Source organism: Zeugodacus cucurbitae, chromosome 5 (genome assembly GCF_028554725.1).
Source record: "Zeugodacus cucurbitae isolate PBARC_wt_2022May chromosome 5, idZeuCucr1.2, whole genome shotgun sequence".
NCBI classification, from domain to species: domain Eukaryota; kingdom Metazoa; phylum Arthropoda; class Insecta; order Diptera; family Tephritidae; genus Zeugodacus; species Zeugodacus cucurbitae.
In genome coordinates, this window is record NC_071670.1 from 25288794 (window position 1) to 25306391 (window position 17598).

Sequence of the window (17598 nt, forward strand, 5' to 3'; positions counted from 1 at the left end):
AACAAACTGATTGGACCTTATCAGTGTGGCTTTAGACCTGGAAAATCAACAACAGACCAGATATTCACCATGCGACAAATTTTGGAGAAGACCCCTGAAAATAGGATCGACACACACCATCTCTTTGTCGACTTTAAAGCTGCTAATACGGCTGTGTAAGCTGACGTTGAGCAACACCAAAAGCTCCGTCAGGATCGGGAAGGACCTCACCGAGCCGTTCGATACCAGACGAGGTTTCAGACAAGGTGACTCACTATCGTGCGACTTCTTTAACTTGATGCTGGAAAAAATTATAAGAGCTGCAGAGCTAAATAGAGAAGGTACAATCTTCTACAAGAGTGTACAGCTACTGGCGTACACCGATGATATCGATATCATTGGAAATAACACCCGCGCCGTTAGTTCTGCTTTTTCCAGACTTGAAAAGGAAGCGAAGCGTATGGGTCTGGTGGTGAACGAGGACAAGACGAAATATCTCCTGTCATCAAACAAACAGTCAGCGCATTCGCGTCTTGGCTCCCACGTCACTGTTGACAGTCATAACTTTGAAGTTGTAGATAATTTCGCCTACCTGGGAACCAGCATTAACAGCAATAACAATGTCAGCCTGGAAATCCAACGCAGAATCACTCTTGCCAACAGGTGCTACTATGGACTAAGTAGGCAATTGAAAAGTAAAGTCCTCTCTCGACGAACAAAAACCAAACTCTACAAGTCCCTCATCATTCCCGTCCTACTTTACGGTGCAGAAGCGTGGACGATGTCAACATCCGATGAGACGGCACTAGGAGTTTTCGAGAGAAAGGTTTTGCGCAAGATTTATGGTCCCTTAAACATGGGCAACGGCGAATACCGCAGACGATGGAACGATGAGCTGTATGTTATTCGACGACATAGACATAGTCCAGCGAATAAAAAAACAGCGGCTACGCTGGCTAGGTCATGTTGTTCGAATGGATGAAAGTGCTCCAGCTCTGAAGTACCCGCTGGTGGAAGCCGAGAAAGAGGGAGACCTCCACTCCGATGGAAGGACCAGGTGGAGAGGGACCTGGCTTCGCTTGGTATAACCAATTGGCGCCAAACTGCCAGAAGGAGGGATACGTGGCGCGCTGTTTTGGACTCGGCTATAACCGCGTAAGCGGTGTCTACGCCAGTCAAGAAGAAGAAGAATTATTTGTTTTAATTTATCTATTGTTATTACAAATGATATATCAAAGCAATTTTTTTTATTTTAAGCTTCTGCTGGAAAAATAACGTTAGAATCGTTAGAGCTTTAAGCAATTTTAAATTTTGCATATTAATGGCAGCACTACAGCTGCCCATTGTCGTCGGAAGAATTAGAAATATTTTTATGTATTCCACACGAAGAACGATGAAAGAACATATTACGACAGATGTTTATCACTTGCTTTTTCAGCGCCTTAAGCAGTGAACATAAAAGACGAGAAGTCTGAAACACTAATATGAGGGAAATTACCACGCACCTGGGAACATAACTCATGTACAGTTAACAACGATGTCATTTTCAGGAGCAGGGAAAAATTTTTAAATTTTTATAAATATGTATGTATCAGACTTTAGCGAAGGATGCGTTTTCATTGTTTAGAAGAAGAATGCCCGACTTCTAATGTCATTTGGAAGAATATGCGTTCATATGTACATGCATAGATGTCTGAAAATCTAATTAGATGTGTATGTTCCATTCTGTCGTATAGTTTATATATATAGGTTTAAACCTTCAGATAGAAAACATTTCCATTCATAAACGCATGCTCATCAACAAAGAAAAGGGATCTCATTAATAAGCGTAAGCTCTGCTCACATCTCCCCGAAGGCGTGTATTGCCTAAAAACGTCTTGTATGGAGGATGCTAAAAATCTTAAATATTAACTTCTAAAGTACATAATTTAGAAAAAGCATAGACAATTTCTTTGGACGATTTTCTCAATGATGTGCGTGGCCAGCTGAAAAAAACTTTAAGCGAAAAAATAACCTTAAATTAAAGAATTTATTAGCTCTAATCTAATTTTACAAGTGAAAACAACAACAATTAAATTTTAATAATATATTTTTAATAACATCTCATTCGCATGAAATAGGGCTGTTATGCATTTATGAATTTACGAATATTGTGCATTGCATATTACGTTTACGAAAGCAGCCAGAGTATGCGGATTCTTCATTTAAAATTCTATCGCCGCCTGTGGTAGTATTACCACATTTTGTTTTACTTATGTAGACCATTCACAATGTTAAAAATGGCTCAGAGACCAAAGTATTGTCAAAAAGGACAATACAATTTTTATAATATTTTTAACTTGTTATTAATTATAATTGATTAAATAAGCCGTAAGGCATTGACGCAATTAGAAACGAAGTTGTAAACATTTTTTTGCCCAGATTTAAACTTTTTTTCACCAAAGAAAATGGTGCAACACTACTGCGCATGATTAATATGACATTTTTACGCACTGTTGCACCACAAGCACTGCCTGTTTGTTTGAATTGCTAGATAGTGTGTTCTATTACGCTTATCTAATCGATAATATCTATTATAAGTTTTATTTTTCGCATATTTTATATTTCTTACACAATTGATGGCAAATGCTGTTTGCATTGTTGCCACTTGCGCTTTGAATTCGTGAGGAAGCAGTGGAAAGAACTTTGTGAATATTGCTGTTGTTCCTATTGCACTTAGCAATACGTAATATTTTACATACATACGTATGAACTCTATTAAAATAATTATATATACTTTTTTATAAATCCTCTTCCTACCGAATGAGGCTTTATCACATTTATTTACAATCATATTGTTTAGATCTTTGGTTCGTCAATTTTAGCTGGCGGCCAATTCCATTGCTTTTGTGGGGCTGGTTTCACCAAAGACTCCCAAGGTTTCCATCCTAACATTTTGCGGGCTAAAATGAGTTCATTCTCAGCTTGTACGATTAATTCCTCAACTTGTCCACAAGAAATTTCTTTTTCCAAAGCGGTGGTGTCCTTGAACTGCAAGGATACACATGTATGCAAATACCCAAAACAAGTACAGTAAAAGCTCCTTATTCGCGCTTCCTTTATTCGCGGATTAAAAAAATGAGACCCAATTTCTACATTCGCGACTAAAAATTTTTTTATTCGCGGATCTAATAAGCACATACATAATAATAAAATTATTCCAATAGGTATCCAACCCAATATTCTTGTCGAATGGACTAATAAAAAAGTAAAATAGATCTTATTACAAGAAAATGTTAAATATTCCACTATTTTCGCAATATTTTCGAACTTTTGGTAAAATTTCCATATAGAAGGGGCTCACATGGAACTGAACACAACCTATTGAAGAAGAGGCTTCAACAAGCACTAGAAACGTGACATTAAATTTGAAAAATCTTAGTGAAGGTTTAAAAATGGCAAATGAGCTCTCCGATTTCTTTATGAACATTGATCCGTCTATGGAAGAAAGTCTAATATTTAAGAGACAAATTGCTAATGCGACTGCTCTGTATCAGTCTGAATTGAAGGAGCTTTTGAAAACTGCTAAGCAAGAAAAAATTACAAAATTCTTCAAACCATTGCCTAAGCCTTAAGATAATTTGTTAAAATGTTCAAAAACTTCAATTAAATCATTTTTTTATATACCTATTTGTTTTTTTTTTGTCAACTAGGAACATATCCTAATCCCATATAAATTACCATTAATTTATGGAACATATACCCCGCGAATAAAGAGCTTTTACTGTATATTCATCTTACCGCTTCTACTGCTTTTAGTCTATTTTGAACCACTTTTTCGGTATATTTCCTATACGAAGCGTCTTGAGGCATTTTGGTTAGAGCTCTTAATATTTTACCATAAAGAGCACTCAAAGTGTGATGAGGATTACTTGCTACTGCCAAACCAGTCAAGCCAGTGGTCTAGAAATAGAAAAACTGCAAAATTAATATATTCTAATACCATACTTGTCTAGCTTATAAAATAAGCCGATTTCTAAAAAAAATCATAATACAATACAATACAGTTGTCGGCTAAGCTGAGCTGCATCGAACACTTTCAGAGCTAGTGTTTTCGTCCATTCGGACAAAATGACCTAGCCAGCGGAGCCGCTGTAACTATAAAACAGGACGGGAATGGTAAGCGACTTGTAGTTTGATTTTGGTTCGTCGAGAGAAAACATTACTTTTCAATTGCCTACTCAGTCCAAAGTAGCACCTGTTGGCAAGAGTGATTCTGCGTTGGATTTCAAGGCTGACATTGTTGGTGTTGTTAATGCTGGTTCCCAGGTAGGCGAAATTATCTACAACTTCAAAGTTATGACTGTCAACAGTGACGTGGGAGACAAGACGCGAATTCGCGCTGACTGTTTGTTTGATGACAGGAGATATTTCGTCTTGTCCTCATGCACCTCCAGACCCATTCGCGGGAAAAGCAGAACTAACGGCGCGGGTGCTGTTTCCAATGATATCGATATCATCGGCGTACGCCAGTAGCTGTACACTCTTATAGAAGATTGTACTTCCTGGATTTAGCTCTGCAGCTCGAATTATTTTTTCCAGCATCATTGTTAAAGAAGTCACACGATAGTGAGTCACCTTGTCGAAACTTCGTTTGGTATCGAAGGCTCGGAAAGGTCCTTCCCAATTATGACGCAGCTTTTGGTGTTTCGGGCTCAACGTTAACTTACACAGCCGTATTAGTTTTGCGGCAGACACAGCGGCATAAAGGCAGCTCCTTTCCGTGCTGCCGAAAGCAGCCTTAAAATCGACATAAAGGTGGTGTGTGTCGATCCTCTTTTCATGGGTCTTATATTTAGGAGGCTTATCCCACGGTAATTGGCACAGATTGTGGGATCTCCCTTTTTATGGATTGGGCAGAGCACACTGAGATTCCAATCGTCAGGCATGCTTTCTTCCGACCATATTCTGCAAAGAAGCTGATGCATGCAACCCAATATTCTTGTTTGTTGTTCTTCAAGCGGGCAATTGTTATTCGGATTTCTTCATGGACGGGTAATGGAACATCTGTTCTATCGTCATCGATTGGGGAATCGGGTTCACTATCTCCTTGTGTTGTACTTTCACTGCCATTCAGAGAAGTGTGCCCTTCATAATCCCAGCATGTCCCTGGACATCGGTTACCAAATTACTATCTTGGTCTCTACATGAGAATGCTCCGGTCTTGAAACCATCAGTTAGTCGCCGAATCTTTTCATAAAAATTTCGATCATTACCTCTGTCGGCCAGCTTCTCAAGCTCTTCATACCCACGCTCTTCATATTCTCTTTATTTTTTGTCTGCAAATGCGTCTCGCTTCCATTTTCAGCTCTCGATATCTATCCCGTCCCCCACGTGTTGTGAGCGTTTGCAACGTTGCGAAGTAGGCAGTATGTTTTCTCTCCGCTGCGAGACGACAATCCTCATCGTACCAGCTGTTTTTTGTCGTTGCCGAAATCGAATAATTTCGGCTGCAGCGGTACGCAGTGAGTTTGCCTTATGTCGAGATGCTGATGAGTGCTCTCAGAGACCAGGAGTGCAAGTCGAGCAGAGTATTTCTTGGCTGTCTGTTGCGATTGCAGCTTTTCGACGTCGAACCTTCCTTGTGTTTGTTGGTGGGCGTTCTTTGCTGAACAGGGACAAGTGCGTTTCTTCGCTGCTACCAGATAAAGGTCCGAGTCTATATCTGGTCATCGGAGCGTACGAACGTCTAAAACACTGGAGACATGTCTTCGGACTATCGCAACATGATCGATTTGATTAAGCGTGTTTCGATCAAGAGACAGCCATGTTGCTTGATGAATTTTCTTGTGCTGGAATCTGGTACTACGGATGACCATATTTCGGGCCCCAGCGAAGTCAATCAGCCTCAGGCCGTTTGGCGATGTTTCGTCATGGAGGCTGAATTTTCCGACTGTTGTGCCAAATACACCTTCTTTACTCACCCTAACGTTGAAATCGCCAAGCACGATTTTGAAATCGTGGCGGGGGCAGCGTTCTTCCGGTGGGCGTTGGCGCAAATAAGCGATAACCGCTAACCTCGCTTTTATGCGGATTGTGGCTAGAAGTTCATCCATCGGGGTGAATGCCAGGACTCGGCGACGGAGTATCACTCCCACCATAAATCTAACACCAAATTTGCGCTCCTCCCACCAACAACAAACGCTGTTTGTTGACTAACCAGAGGGTACTTGGTCTAAAAGCGGAAGTCGTGAGCTGTTTGAACTATGAAGAGAAGAATCGTTTCTGGCCACTCCCAAATGACAATCAAAAACTTTCCTCACTTACGTGATTTTCTACACATGATCCTATCCTCCCGTGAACTTCTACACATGATCCCATCCCTTCTATTTTACTTTCATGCTTTGTCAAAATATGCAATGGATTTATATGACGTTTATGAATGTCCCAATGCACTATCTTAAAATGTTAAAGTTTGTTGTGATACTAAATTATTTTTTGGATGGATAATTTGTTATTAAGTGCGTTAAATTTTTTTATACTTTAGCAGAAACTTCAAGAAACTTCCATTTTTTATTACTTCAAATAAAACAATTAAATTTTAAAGAAGGTGTCTGTAGTACCAGATTCCAGCACAAGAAAATCCATCAAGCTACTTGGCTGTCCCCGGGTCGAATCACTCGCAACCAGATCGATCATGTTGTGATAGATGGACGACATGTCTCCAGTGTTTCTGATGTGCGTACGCTTCGTGGTCCCAACATCGACTCGGACCACTATCTTGTAGCAGCTAAAATACGCACCCGCCTCTTTGTAGAAAAGCGCACACGTCAACAAACACAAGGAAGGTTCGACATCGAGAAGCTGCAATCACAACCGACAGCCGAACGATTTTCTACTCGACTTGCACTCCTGCTCTCTGAGAGCACTAATCAGCATCTCGGTATAAGGGAGCTGTGGGACGGCATATCAAACTCCTTACGTACAGCTGCAACCGAAACCATTGGTTTTCGGAAAAGCCAAAAAAAACAGCTGGTATGATGAGGATTGTCGTCTCGCAGTGGAGAGAAAACAGACTGCCTACCTCGCAATGTTGCGATCGACCGCAACACGAGCGGGATAGGAAAGATACCGAGAGCTGAAGAGGGAAGCGAGACGCATTTGCAGACAAAAAAAGAAAGAGGCCGAAATGCGTGAGTATGAAGAGCTTGACAAGCTGGCCGACAGGGGTAATGCTCGAAAATTATACGAAAAGATCCGGCGACTAACTGAAGGTTTCAAGACCGGAGCACACTCCTGTAGGACCCCCAGAGGTAATCTAGTTATTGATGACCAGAGTATACTGAGTTTGTGGAGGGAACACTTCTCCAGCCTGCTGAATGGCAGTGAAAGTACAACAACAGGAGATGGCGAACCCGATACCCCAATCGACGACGATGGAGCAGATGTTCCATTGCCCGACCGTGAAGAAATTCGAATAGCAATTACCCGCTTGAAGAACAATAAGGCGGCGGGGGCCGATGGATTACCAGCCGAGCTATTCAAATACGGCGGCGAAGAGCTGATAAGGTGCTTGCATCATCTTCTTTGCAGAATATGGTCGGAAGAAAGCATGCCTGACGATTGGAATCTCAGTGTACTCCGCCCAATACACAAAAAGGGAGACCCCACGATTTGCGCCAATTACCGTGGGATATGCCTCCTCAACATCGCGTATGAGGTTCTGTCGAGCATATTGTTTGAAAGACTAAAGCCCACCGTCAACAAACTGATTGGACCTTATCAGTGTGGCTTTAGACCTGGAAAATCAACAACAGACCAGATATTCACCATGCGACAAATTTTGGAGAAGACCCCTGAAAATAGGATCGACACACACCATCTCTTTGTCGACTTTAAAGCTGCTAATACGGCTGTGTAAGCTGACGTTGAGCAACACCAAAAGCTCCGTCAGGATCGGGAAGGACCTCACCGAGCCGTTCGATACCAGACGAGGTTTCAGACAAGGTGACTCACTATCGTGCGACTTCTTTAACTTGATGCTGGAAAAAATTATAAGAGCTGCAGAGCTAAATAGAGAAGGTACAATCTTCTACAAGAGTGTACAGCTACTGGCGTACACCGATGATATCGATATCATTGGAAATAACACCCGCGCCGTTAGTTCTGCTTTTTCCAGACTTGAAAAGGAAGCGAAGCGTATGGGTCTGGTGGTGAACGAGGACAAGACGAAATATCTCCTGTCATCAAACAAACAGTCAGCGCATTCGCGTCTTGGCTCCCACGTCACTGTTGACAGTCATAACTTTGAAGTTGTAGATAATTTCGCCTACCTGGGAACCAGCATTAACAGCAATAACAATGTCAGCCTGGAAATCCAACGCAGAATCACTCTTGCCAACAGGTGCTACTATGGACTAAGTAGGCAATTGAAAAGTAAAGTCCTCTCTCGACGAACAAAAACCAAACTCTACAAGTCCCTCATCATTCCCGTCCTACTTTACGGTGCAGAAGCGTGGACGATGTCAACATCCGATGAGACGGCACTAGGAGTTTTCGAGAGAAAGGTTTTGCGCAAGATTTATGGTCCCTTAAACATGGGCAACGGCGAATACCGCAGACGATGGAACGATGAGCTGTATGTTATTCGACGACATAGACATAGTCCAGCGAATAAAAAAACAGCGGCTACGCTGGCTAGGTCATGTTGTTCGAATGGATGAAAGTGCTCCAGCTCTGAAGTACCCGCTGGTGGAAGCCGAGAAAGAGGGAGACCTCCACTCCGATGGAAGGACCAGGTGGAGAGGGACCTGGCTTCGCTTGGTATAACCAATTGGCGCCAAACTGCCAGAAGGAGGGATACGTGGCGCGCTGTTTTGGACTCGGCTATAACCGCGTAAGCGGTGTCTACGCCAGTCAAGAAGAAGAAGAATTATTTGTTTTAATTTATCTATTGTTATTACAAATGATATATCAAAGCAATTTTTTTTTATTTTAAGCTTCTGCTGGAAAAATAACGTTAGAATCGTTAGAGCTTTAAGCAATTTTAAATTTTGCATATTAATGGCAGCACTACAGCTGCCCATTGTCGTCGGAAGAATTAGAAATATTTTTATGTATTCCACACGAAGAACGATGAAAGAACATATTACGACAGATGTTTATCACTTGCTTTTTCAGCGCCTTAAGCAGTGAACATAAAAGACGAGAAGTCTGAAACACTAATATGAGGGAAATTACCACGCACCTGGGAACATAACTCATGTACAGTTAACAACGATGTCATTTTCAGGAGCAGGGAAAAATTTTTAAATTTTTATAAATATGTATGTATCAGACTTTAGCGAAGGATGCGTTTTCATTGTTTAGAAGAAGAATGCCCGACTTCTAATGTCATTTGGAAGAATATGCGTTCATATGTACATGCATAGATGTCTGAAAATCTAATTAGATGTGTATGTTCCATTCTGTCGTATAGTTTATATATATAGGTTTAAACCTTCAGATAGAAAACATTTCCATTCATAAACGCATGCTCATCAACAAAGAAAAGGGATCTCATTAATAAGCGTAAGCTCTGCTCACATCTCCCCGAAGGCGTGTATTGCCTAAAAACGTCTTGTATGGAGGATGCTAAAAATCTTAAATATTAACTTCTAAAGTACATAATTTAGAAAAAGCATAGACAATTTCTTTGGACGATTTTCTCAATGATGTGCGTGGCCAGCTGAAAAAAACTTTAAGCGAAAAAATAACCTTAAATTAAAGAATTTATTAGCTCTAATCTAATTTTACAAGTGAAAACAACAACAATTAAATTTTAATAATATATTTTTAATAACATCTCATTCGCATGAAATAGGGCTGTTATGCATTTATGAATTTACGAATATTGTGCATTGCATATTACGTTTACGAAAGCAGCCAGAGTATGCGGATTCTTCATTTAAAATTCTATCGCCGCCTGTGGTAGTATTACCACATTTTGTTTTACTTATGTAGACCATTCACAATGTTAAAAATGGCTCAGAGACCAAAGTATTGTCAAAAAGGACAATACAATTTTTATAATATTTTTAACTTGTTATTAATTATAATTGATTAAATAAGCCGTAAGGCATTGACGCAATTAGAAACGAAGTTGTAAACATTTTTTTGCCCAGATTTAAACTTTTTTTCACCAAAGAAAATGGTGCAACACTACTGCGCATGATTAATATGACATTTTTACGCACTGTTGCACCACAAGCACTGCCTGTTTGTTTGAATTGCTAGATAGTGTGTTCTATTACGCTTATCTAATCGATAATATCTATTATAAGTTTTATTTTTCGCATATTTTATATTTCTTACACAATTGATGGCAAATGCTGTTTGCATTGTTGCCACTTGCGCTTTGAATTCGTGAGGAAGCAGTGGAAAGAACTTTGTGAATATTGCTGTTGTTCCTATTGCACTTAGCAATACGTAATATTTTACATACATACGTATGAACTCTATTAAAATAATTATATATACTTTTTTATAAATCCTCTTCCTACCGAATGAGGCTTTATCACATTTATTTACAATCATATTGTTTAGATCTTTGGTTCGTCAATTTTAGCTGGCGGCCAATTCCATTGCTTTTGTGGGGCTGGTTTCACCAAAGACTCCCAAGGTTTCCATCCTAACATTTTGCGGGCTAAAATGAGTTCATTCTCAGCTTGTACGATTAATTCCTCAACTTGTCCACAAGAAATTTCTTTTTCCAAAGCGGTGGTGTCCTTGAACTGCAAGGATACACATGTATGCAAATACCCAAAACAAGTACAGTAAAAGCTCCTTATTCGCGCTTCCTTTATTCGCGGATTAAAAAAATGAGACCCAATTTCTACATTCGCGACTAAAAATTTTTTTATTCGCGGATCTAATAAGCACATACATAATAATAAAATTATTCCAATAGGTATCCAACCCAATATTCTTGTCGAATGGACTAATAAAAAAGTAAAATAGATCTTATTACAAGAAAATGTTAAATATTCCACTATTTTCGCAATATTTTCGAACTTTTGGTAAAATTTCCATATAGAAGGGGCTCACATGGAACTGAACACAACCTATTGAAGAAGAGGCTTCAACAAGCACTAGAAACGTGACATTAAATTTGAAAAATCTTAGTGAAGGTTTAAAAATGGCAAATGAGCTCTCCGATTTCTTTATGAACATTGATCCGTCTATGGAAGAAAGTCTAATATTTAAGAGACAAATTGCTAATGCGACTGCTCTGTATCAGTCTGAATTGAAGGAGCTTTTGAAAACTGCTAAGCAAGAAAAAATTACAAAATTCTTCAAACCATTGCCTAAGCCTTAAGATAATTTGTTAAAATGTTCAAAAACTTCAATTAAATCATTTTTTTTATATACCTATTTGTTTTTTTTTTGTCAACTAGGAACATATCCTAATCCCATATAAATTACCATTAATTTATGGAACATATACCCCGCGAATAAAGAGCTTTTACTGTATATTCATCTTACCGCTTCTACTGCTTTTAGTCTATTTTGAACCACTTTTTCGGTATATTTCCTATACGAAGCGTCTTGAGGCATTTTGGTTAGAGCTCTTAATATTTTACCATAAAGAGCACTCAAAGTGTGATGAGGATTACTTGCTACTGCCAAACCAGTCAAGCCAGTGGTCTAGAAATAGAAAAACTGCAAAATTAATATATTCTAATACCATACTTGTCTAGCTTATAAAATAAGCCGATTTCTAAAAAAAATCATAATACAATACAATACAGTTGTCGGCTAAGCTGAGCTGCATCGAACACTTTCAGAGCTAGTGTTTTCGTCCATTCGGACAAAATGACCTAGCCAGCGGAGCCGCTGTAACTATAAAACAGGACGGGAATGGTAAGCGACTTGTAGTTTGATTTTGGTTCGTCGAGAGAAAACATTACTTTTCAATTGCCTACTCAGTCCAAAGTAGCACCTGTTGGCAAGAGTGATTCTGCGTTGGATTTCAAGGCTGACATTGTTGGTGTTGTTAATGCTGGTTCCCAGGTAGGCGAAATTATCTACAACTTCAAAGTTATGACTGTCAACAGTTACGTGGGAGACAAGACGCGAATTCGCGCTGACTGTTTGTTTGATGACAGGAGATATTTCGTCTTGTCCTCATGCACCTCCAGACCCATTCGCGGGAAAAGCAGAACTAACGGCGCGGGTGCTGTTTCCAATGATATCGATATCATCGGCGTACGCCAGTAGCTGTACACTCTTATAGAAGATTGTACTTCCTGGATTTAGCTCTGCAGCTCGAATTATTTTTTCCAGCATCATTGTTAAAGAAGTCACACGATAGTGAGTCACCTTGTCGAAACTTCGTTTGGTATCGAAGGCTCGGAAAGGTCCTTCCCAATTATGACGCAGCTTTTGGTGTTTCGGGCTCAACGTTAACTTACACAGCCGTATTAGTTTTGCGGCAGACACAGCGGCATAAAGGCAGCTCCTTTCCGTGCTGCCGAAAGCAGCCTTAAAATCGACAAAAAGGTGGTGTGTGTCGATCCTCTTTTCATGGGTCTTATATTTAGGAGGCTTATCCCACGGTAATTGGCACAGATTGTGGGATCTCCCTTTTTATGGATTGGGCAGAGCACACTGAGATTCCAATCGTCAGGCATGCTTTCTTCCGACCATATTCTGCAAAGAAGCTGATGCATGCAACCCAATATTCTTGTTTGTTGTTCTTCAAGCGGGCAATTGCTATTCGGATTTCTTCATGGACGGGTAATGGAACATCTGTTCTATCGTCATCGATTGGGGAATCGGGTTCACTATCTCCTTGTGTTGTACTTTCACTGCCATTCAGAGAAGTGTGCCCTTCATAATCCCAGCATGTCCCTGGACATCGGTTACCAAATTACTATCTTGGTCTCTACATGAGAATGCTCCGGTCTTGAAACCATCAGTTAGTCGCCGAATCTTTTCATAAAAATTTCGATCATTACCTCTGTCGGCCAGCTTCTCAAGCTCTTCATACCCACGCTCTTCATATTCTCTTTATTTTTTGTCTGCAAATGCGTCTCGCTTCCATTTTCAGCTCTCGATATCTATCCCGTCCCCCACGTGTTGTGAGCGTTTGCAACGTTGCGAAGTAGGCAGTATGTTTTCTCTCCGCTGCGAGACGACAATCCTCATCGTACCAGCTGTTTTTTGTCGTTGCCGAAATCGAATAATTACGGCTGCAGCGGTACGCAGTGAGTTTGCCTTATGTCGAGATGCTGATGAGTGCTCTCAGAGACCAGGAGTGCAAGTCGAGCAGAGTATTTCTTGGCTGTCTGTTGCGATTGCAGCTTTTCGACGTCGAACCTTCCTTGTGTTTGTTGGTGGGCGTTCTTTGCTGAACAGGGACAAGTGCGTTTCTTCGCTGCTACCAGATAAAGGTCCGAGTCTATATCTGGTCATCGGAGCGTACGAACGTCTAAAACACTGGAGACATGTCTTCGGACTATCGCAACATGATCGATTTGATTAAGCGTGTTTCGATCAAGAGACAGCCATGTTGCTTGATGAATTTTCTTGTGCTGGAATCTGGTACTACGAATGACCATATTTCGGGCCCCAGCGAAGTCAATCAGCCTCAGGCCGTTTGGCGATGTTTCGTCATGGAGGCTGAATTTTCCGACTGTTGTGCCAAATACACCTTCTTTACTCACCCTAACGTTGAAATCGCCAAGCACGATTTTGAAATCGTGGCGGGGGCAGCGTTCTTCCGGTGGGCGTTGGCGCAAATAAGCGATAACCGCTAACCTCGCTTTTATGCGGATTGTGGCTAGAAGTTCATCCATCGGGGTGAATGCCAGGACTCGGCGACGGAGTATCACTCCCACCATAAATCTAACACCAAATTTGCGCTCCTCCCACCAACAACAAACGCTGTTTGTTGACTAACCAGAGGGTACTTGGTCTAAAAGCGGAAGTCGTGAGCTGTTTGAACTATGAAGAGAATAATCGTTTCTGGCCACTCCCAAATGACAATCAAAAACTTTCCTCACTTACGTGATTTTCTACACATGATCCTATCCTCCCGTGAACTTCTACACATGATCCCATCCCTTCTATTTTACTTTCATGCTTTGTCAAAATATGCAATGGATTTATATGACGTTTATGAATGTCCCAATGCACTATCTTAAAATGTTAAAGTTTGTTGTGATACTAAATTATTTTTTGGATGGATAATTTGTTATTAAGTGCGTTAAATTTTTTTATACTTTAGCAGAAACTTCAAGAAACTTCCATTTTTTATTACTTCAAATAAAACAATTAAATTTTAAAGAAGGTGTCTGTAGTACCAGATTCCAGCACAAGAAAATCCATCAAGCTACTTGGCTGTCCCCGGGTCGAATCACTCGCAACCAGATCGATCATGTTGTGATAGATGGACGACATGTCTCCAGTGTTTCTGATGTGCGTACGCTTCGTGGTCCCAACATCGACTCGGACCACTATCTTGTAGCAGCTAAAATACGCACCCGCCTCTTTGTAGAAAAGCGCACACGTCAACAAACACAAGGAAGGTTCGACATCGAGAAGCTGCAATCACAACCGACAGCCGAACGATTTTCTACTCGACTTGCACTCCTGCTCTCTGAGAGCACTAATCAGCATCTCGGTATAAGGGAGCTGTGGGACGGCATATCAAACTCCTTACGTACAGCTGCAACCGAAACCATTGGTTTTCGGAAAAGCCAAAAAAAAAACAGCTGGTATGATGAGGATTGTCGTCTCGCAGTGGAGAGAAAACAGACTGCCTACCTCGCAATGTTGCGATCGACCGCAACACGAGCGGGATAGGAAAGATACCGAGAGCTGAAGAGGGAAGCGAGACGCATTTGCAGACAAAAAAAGAAAGAGGCCGAAATGCGTGAGTATGAAGAGCTTGACAAGCTGGCCGACAGGGGTAATGCTCGAAAATTATACGAAAAGATCCGGCGACTAACTGAAGGTTTCAAGACCGGAGCACACTCCTGTAGGACCCCCAGAGGTAATCTAGTTATTGATGACCAGAGTATACTGAGTTTGTGGAGGGAACACTTCTCCAGCCCGCTGAATGGCAGTGAAAGTACAACAACAGGAGATGGCGAACCCGATACCCCAATCGACGACGATGGAGCAGATGTTCCATTGCCCGACCGTGAAGAAATTCGAATAGCAATTACCCGCTTGAAGAACAATAAGGCGGCGGGGGCCGATGGATTACCAGCCGAGCTATTCAAATACGGCGGCGAAGAGCTGATAAGGTGCTTGCATCATCTTCTTTGCAGAATATGGTCGGAAGAAAGCATGCCTGACGATTGGAATCTCAGTGTACTCTGCCCAATACACAAAAAGGGAGACCCCACAATTTGCGCCAATTACCGTGGGATATGCCTCCTCAACATCGCGTATGAGGTTCTGTCGAGCATATTGTGTGAAAGACTAAAGCCCACCGTCAACAAACTGATTGGACCTTATCAGTGTGGCTTTAGACCTGGAAAATCCACAACAGACCAGATATTCACCATGCGACAAATTTTGGAGAAGACCCCTGAAAATAGGATCGACACACACCATCTCTTTGTCGACTTTAAAGCTGCTAATACGGCTGTGTAAGCTGACGTTGAGCAACACCAAAAGCTCCGTCAGGATCGGGAAGGACCTCACCGAGCCGTTCGATACCAGACGAGGTTTCAGACAAGGTGACTCACTATCGTGCGACTTCTTTAACTTGATGCTGGAAAAAATTATAAGAGCTGCAGAGCTAAATAGAGAAGGTACAATCTTCTACAAGAGTGTACAGCTACTGGCGTACACCGATGATATCGATATCATTGGAAATAACACCCGCGCCGTTAGTTCTGCTTTTTCCAGACTTGAAAAGGAAGCGAAGCGTATGGGTCTGGTGGTGAACGAGGACAAGACGAAATATCTCCTGTCATCAAACAAACAGTCAGCGCATTCGCGTCTTGGCTCCCACGTCACTGTTGACAGTCATAACTTTGAAGTTGTAGATAATTTCGCCTACCTGGGAACCAGCATTAACAGCAATAACAATGTCAGCCTGGAAATCCAACGCAGAATCACTCTTGCCAACAGGTGCTACTATGGACTAAGTAGGCAATTGAAAAGTAAAGTCCTCTCTCGACGAACAAAAACCAAACTCTACAAGTCCCTCATCATTCCCGTCCTACTTTACGGTGCAGAAGCGTGGACGATGTCAACATCCGATGAGACGGCACTGGGAGTTTTCGAGAGAAAGGTTTTGCGCAAGATTTATGGTCCCTTAAACATGGGCAACGGCGAATACCGCAGACGATGGAACGATGAGCTGTATGTTATTCGACGACATAGACATAGTCCAGCGAATAAAAAAACAGCGGCTACGCTGGCTAGGTCATGTTGTTCGAATGGATGAAAGTGCTCCAGCTCTGAAGTACCCGCTGGTGGAAGCCGAGAAAGAGGGAGACCTCCACTCCGATGGAAGGACCAGGTGGAGAGGGACCTGGCTTCGCTTGGTATAACCAATTGGCGCCAAACTGCCAGAAGGAGGGATACGTGGCGCGCTGTTTTGGACTCGGCTATAACCGCGTAAGCGGTGTCTACGCCAGTCAAGAAGAAGAAGAATTATTTGTTTTAATTTATCTATTGTTATTACAAATGATATATCAAAGCAATTTTTTTTATTTTAAGCTTCTGCTGGAAAAATAACGTTAGAATCGTTAGAGCTTTAAGCAATTTTAAATTTTGCATATTAATGGCAGCACTACAGCTGCCCATTGTCGTCGGAAGAATTAGAAATATTTTTATGTATTCCACACGAAGAACGATGAAAGAACATATTACGACAGATGTTTATCACTTGCTTTTTCAGCGCCTTAAGCAGTGAACATAAAAGACGAGAAGTCTGAAACACTAATATGAGGGAAATTACCACGCACCTGGGAACATAACTCATGTACAGTTAACAACGATGTCATTTTCAGGAGCAGGGAAAAATTTTTAAATTTTTATAAATATGTATGTATCAGACTTTAGCGAAGGATGCGTTTTCATTGTTTAGAAGAAGAATGCCCGACTTCTAATGTCATTTGGAAGAATATGCGTTCATATGTACATGCATAGATGTCTGAAAATCTAATTAGATGTGTATGTTCCATTCTGTCGTATAGTTTATATATATAGGTTTAAACCTTCAGATAGAAAACATTTCCATTCATAAACGCATGCTCATCAACAAAGAAAAGGGATCTCATTAATAAGCGTAAGCTCTGCTCACATCTCCCCGAAGGCGTGTATTGCCTAAAAACGTCTTGTATGGAGGATGCTAAAAATCTTAAATATTAACTTCTAAAGTACATAATTTAGAAAAAGCATAGACAATTTCTTTGGACGATTTTCTCAATGATGTGCGTGGCCAGCTGAAAAAAACTTTAAGCGAAAAAATAACCTTAAATTAAAGAATTTATTAGCTCTAATCTAATTTTACAAGTGAAAACAACAACAATTAAATTTTAATAATATATTTTTAATAACATCTCATTCGCATGAAATAGGGCTGTTATGCATTTATGAATTTACGAATATTGTGCATTGCATATTACGTTTACG

At 40.9% G+C, this 17598-nt stretch overlaps 2 protein-coding genes across 2 annotated transcripts; both read right to left on the reverse strand.

The window, feature by feature from the left end:
* Positions 1-2752: 2752 nt before the first annotated feature.
* On the reverse strand, positions 2753-3916 carry LOC128922369 (NADH dehydrogenase [ubiquinone] 1 alpha subcomplex subunit 5-like). Its single transcript, XM_054232644.1, has 2 exons — positions 3760-3916; positions 2753-3009 (listed from the first exon to the last, which is right to left on the reverse strand). The coding sequence occupies exons 1-2, from the start codon at positions 3829-3831 to the stop codon at positions 2818-2820; spliced, it is 264 nt and encodes an 87-aa protein (XP_054088619.1). The 5' UTR covers positions 3832-3916; the 3' UTR covers positions 2753-2817.
* Positions 3917-10473: 6557 nt separating this feature from the next.
* Positions 10474-16967, reverse strand: LOC128921994 (NADH dehydrogenase [ubiquinone] 1 alpha subcomplex subunit 5-like). The gene is made up of 3 exons (XM_054231159.1): positions 16929-16967; positions 11482-11643; positions 10474-10730 (listed from the first exon to the last, which is right to left on the reverse strand). The coding sequence occupies exons 1-3, from the start codon at positions 16965-16967 to the stop codon at positions 10539-10541; spliced, it is 393 nt and encodes a 130-aa protein (XP_054087134.1). The 3' UTR covers positions 10474-10538.
* Positions 16968-17598: the final 631 nt, after the last annotated feature.

Excerpts from the sequence above, each read along its gene's own strand:
- LOC128922369 (XM_054232644.1), bottom strand. The coding sequence starts at position 3,831 with ATGCCTCAAGACGCTTCGTATAGGAAATATACCGAAAAAGTGGTTCAA. Across the intron at positions 3,010-3,759 it reads GACTAAAAGCAGTAGAAGCG|TTCAAGGACACCACCGCTTT; the intron begins GTAAGATGAATA and ends GTATCCTTGCAG.
- LOC128921994 (XM_054231159.1), bottom strand. The coding sequence starts at position 16,967 with ATGACATCGTTGTTAACTGTACATGAGTTATGTTCCCAG. Across the intron at positions 11,644-16,928 it reads TACATGAGTTATGTTCCCAG|ACCACTGGCTTGACTGGTTT; the intron begins GTGCGTGGTAAT and ends TTCTATTTCTAG. Across the intron at positions 10,731-11,481 it reads GACTAAAAGCAGTAGAAGCG|TTCAAGGACACCACCGCTTT; the intron begins GTAAGATGAATA and ends GTATCCTTGCAG.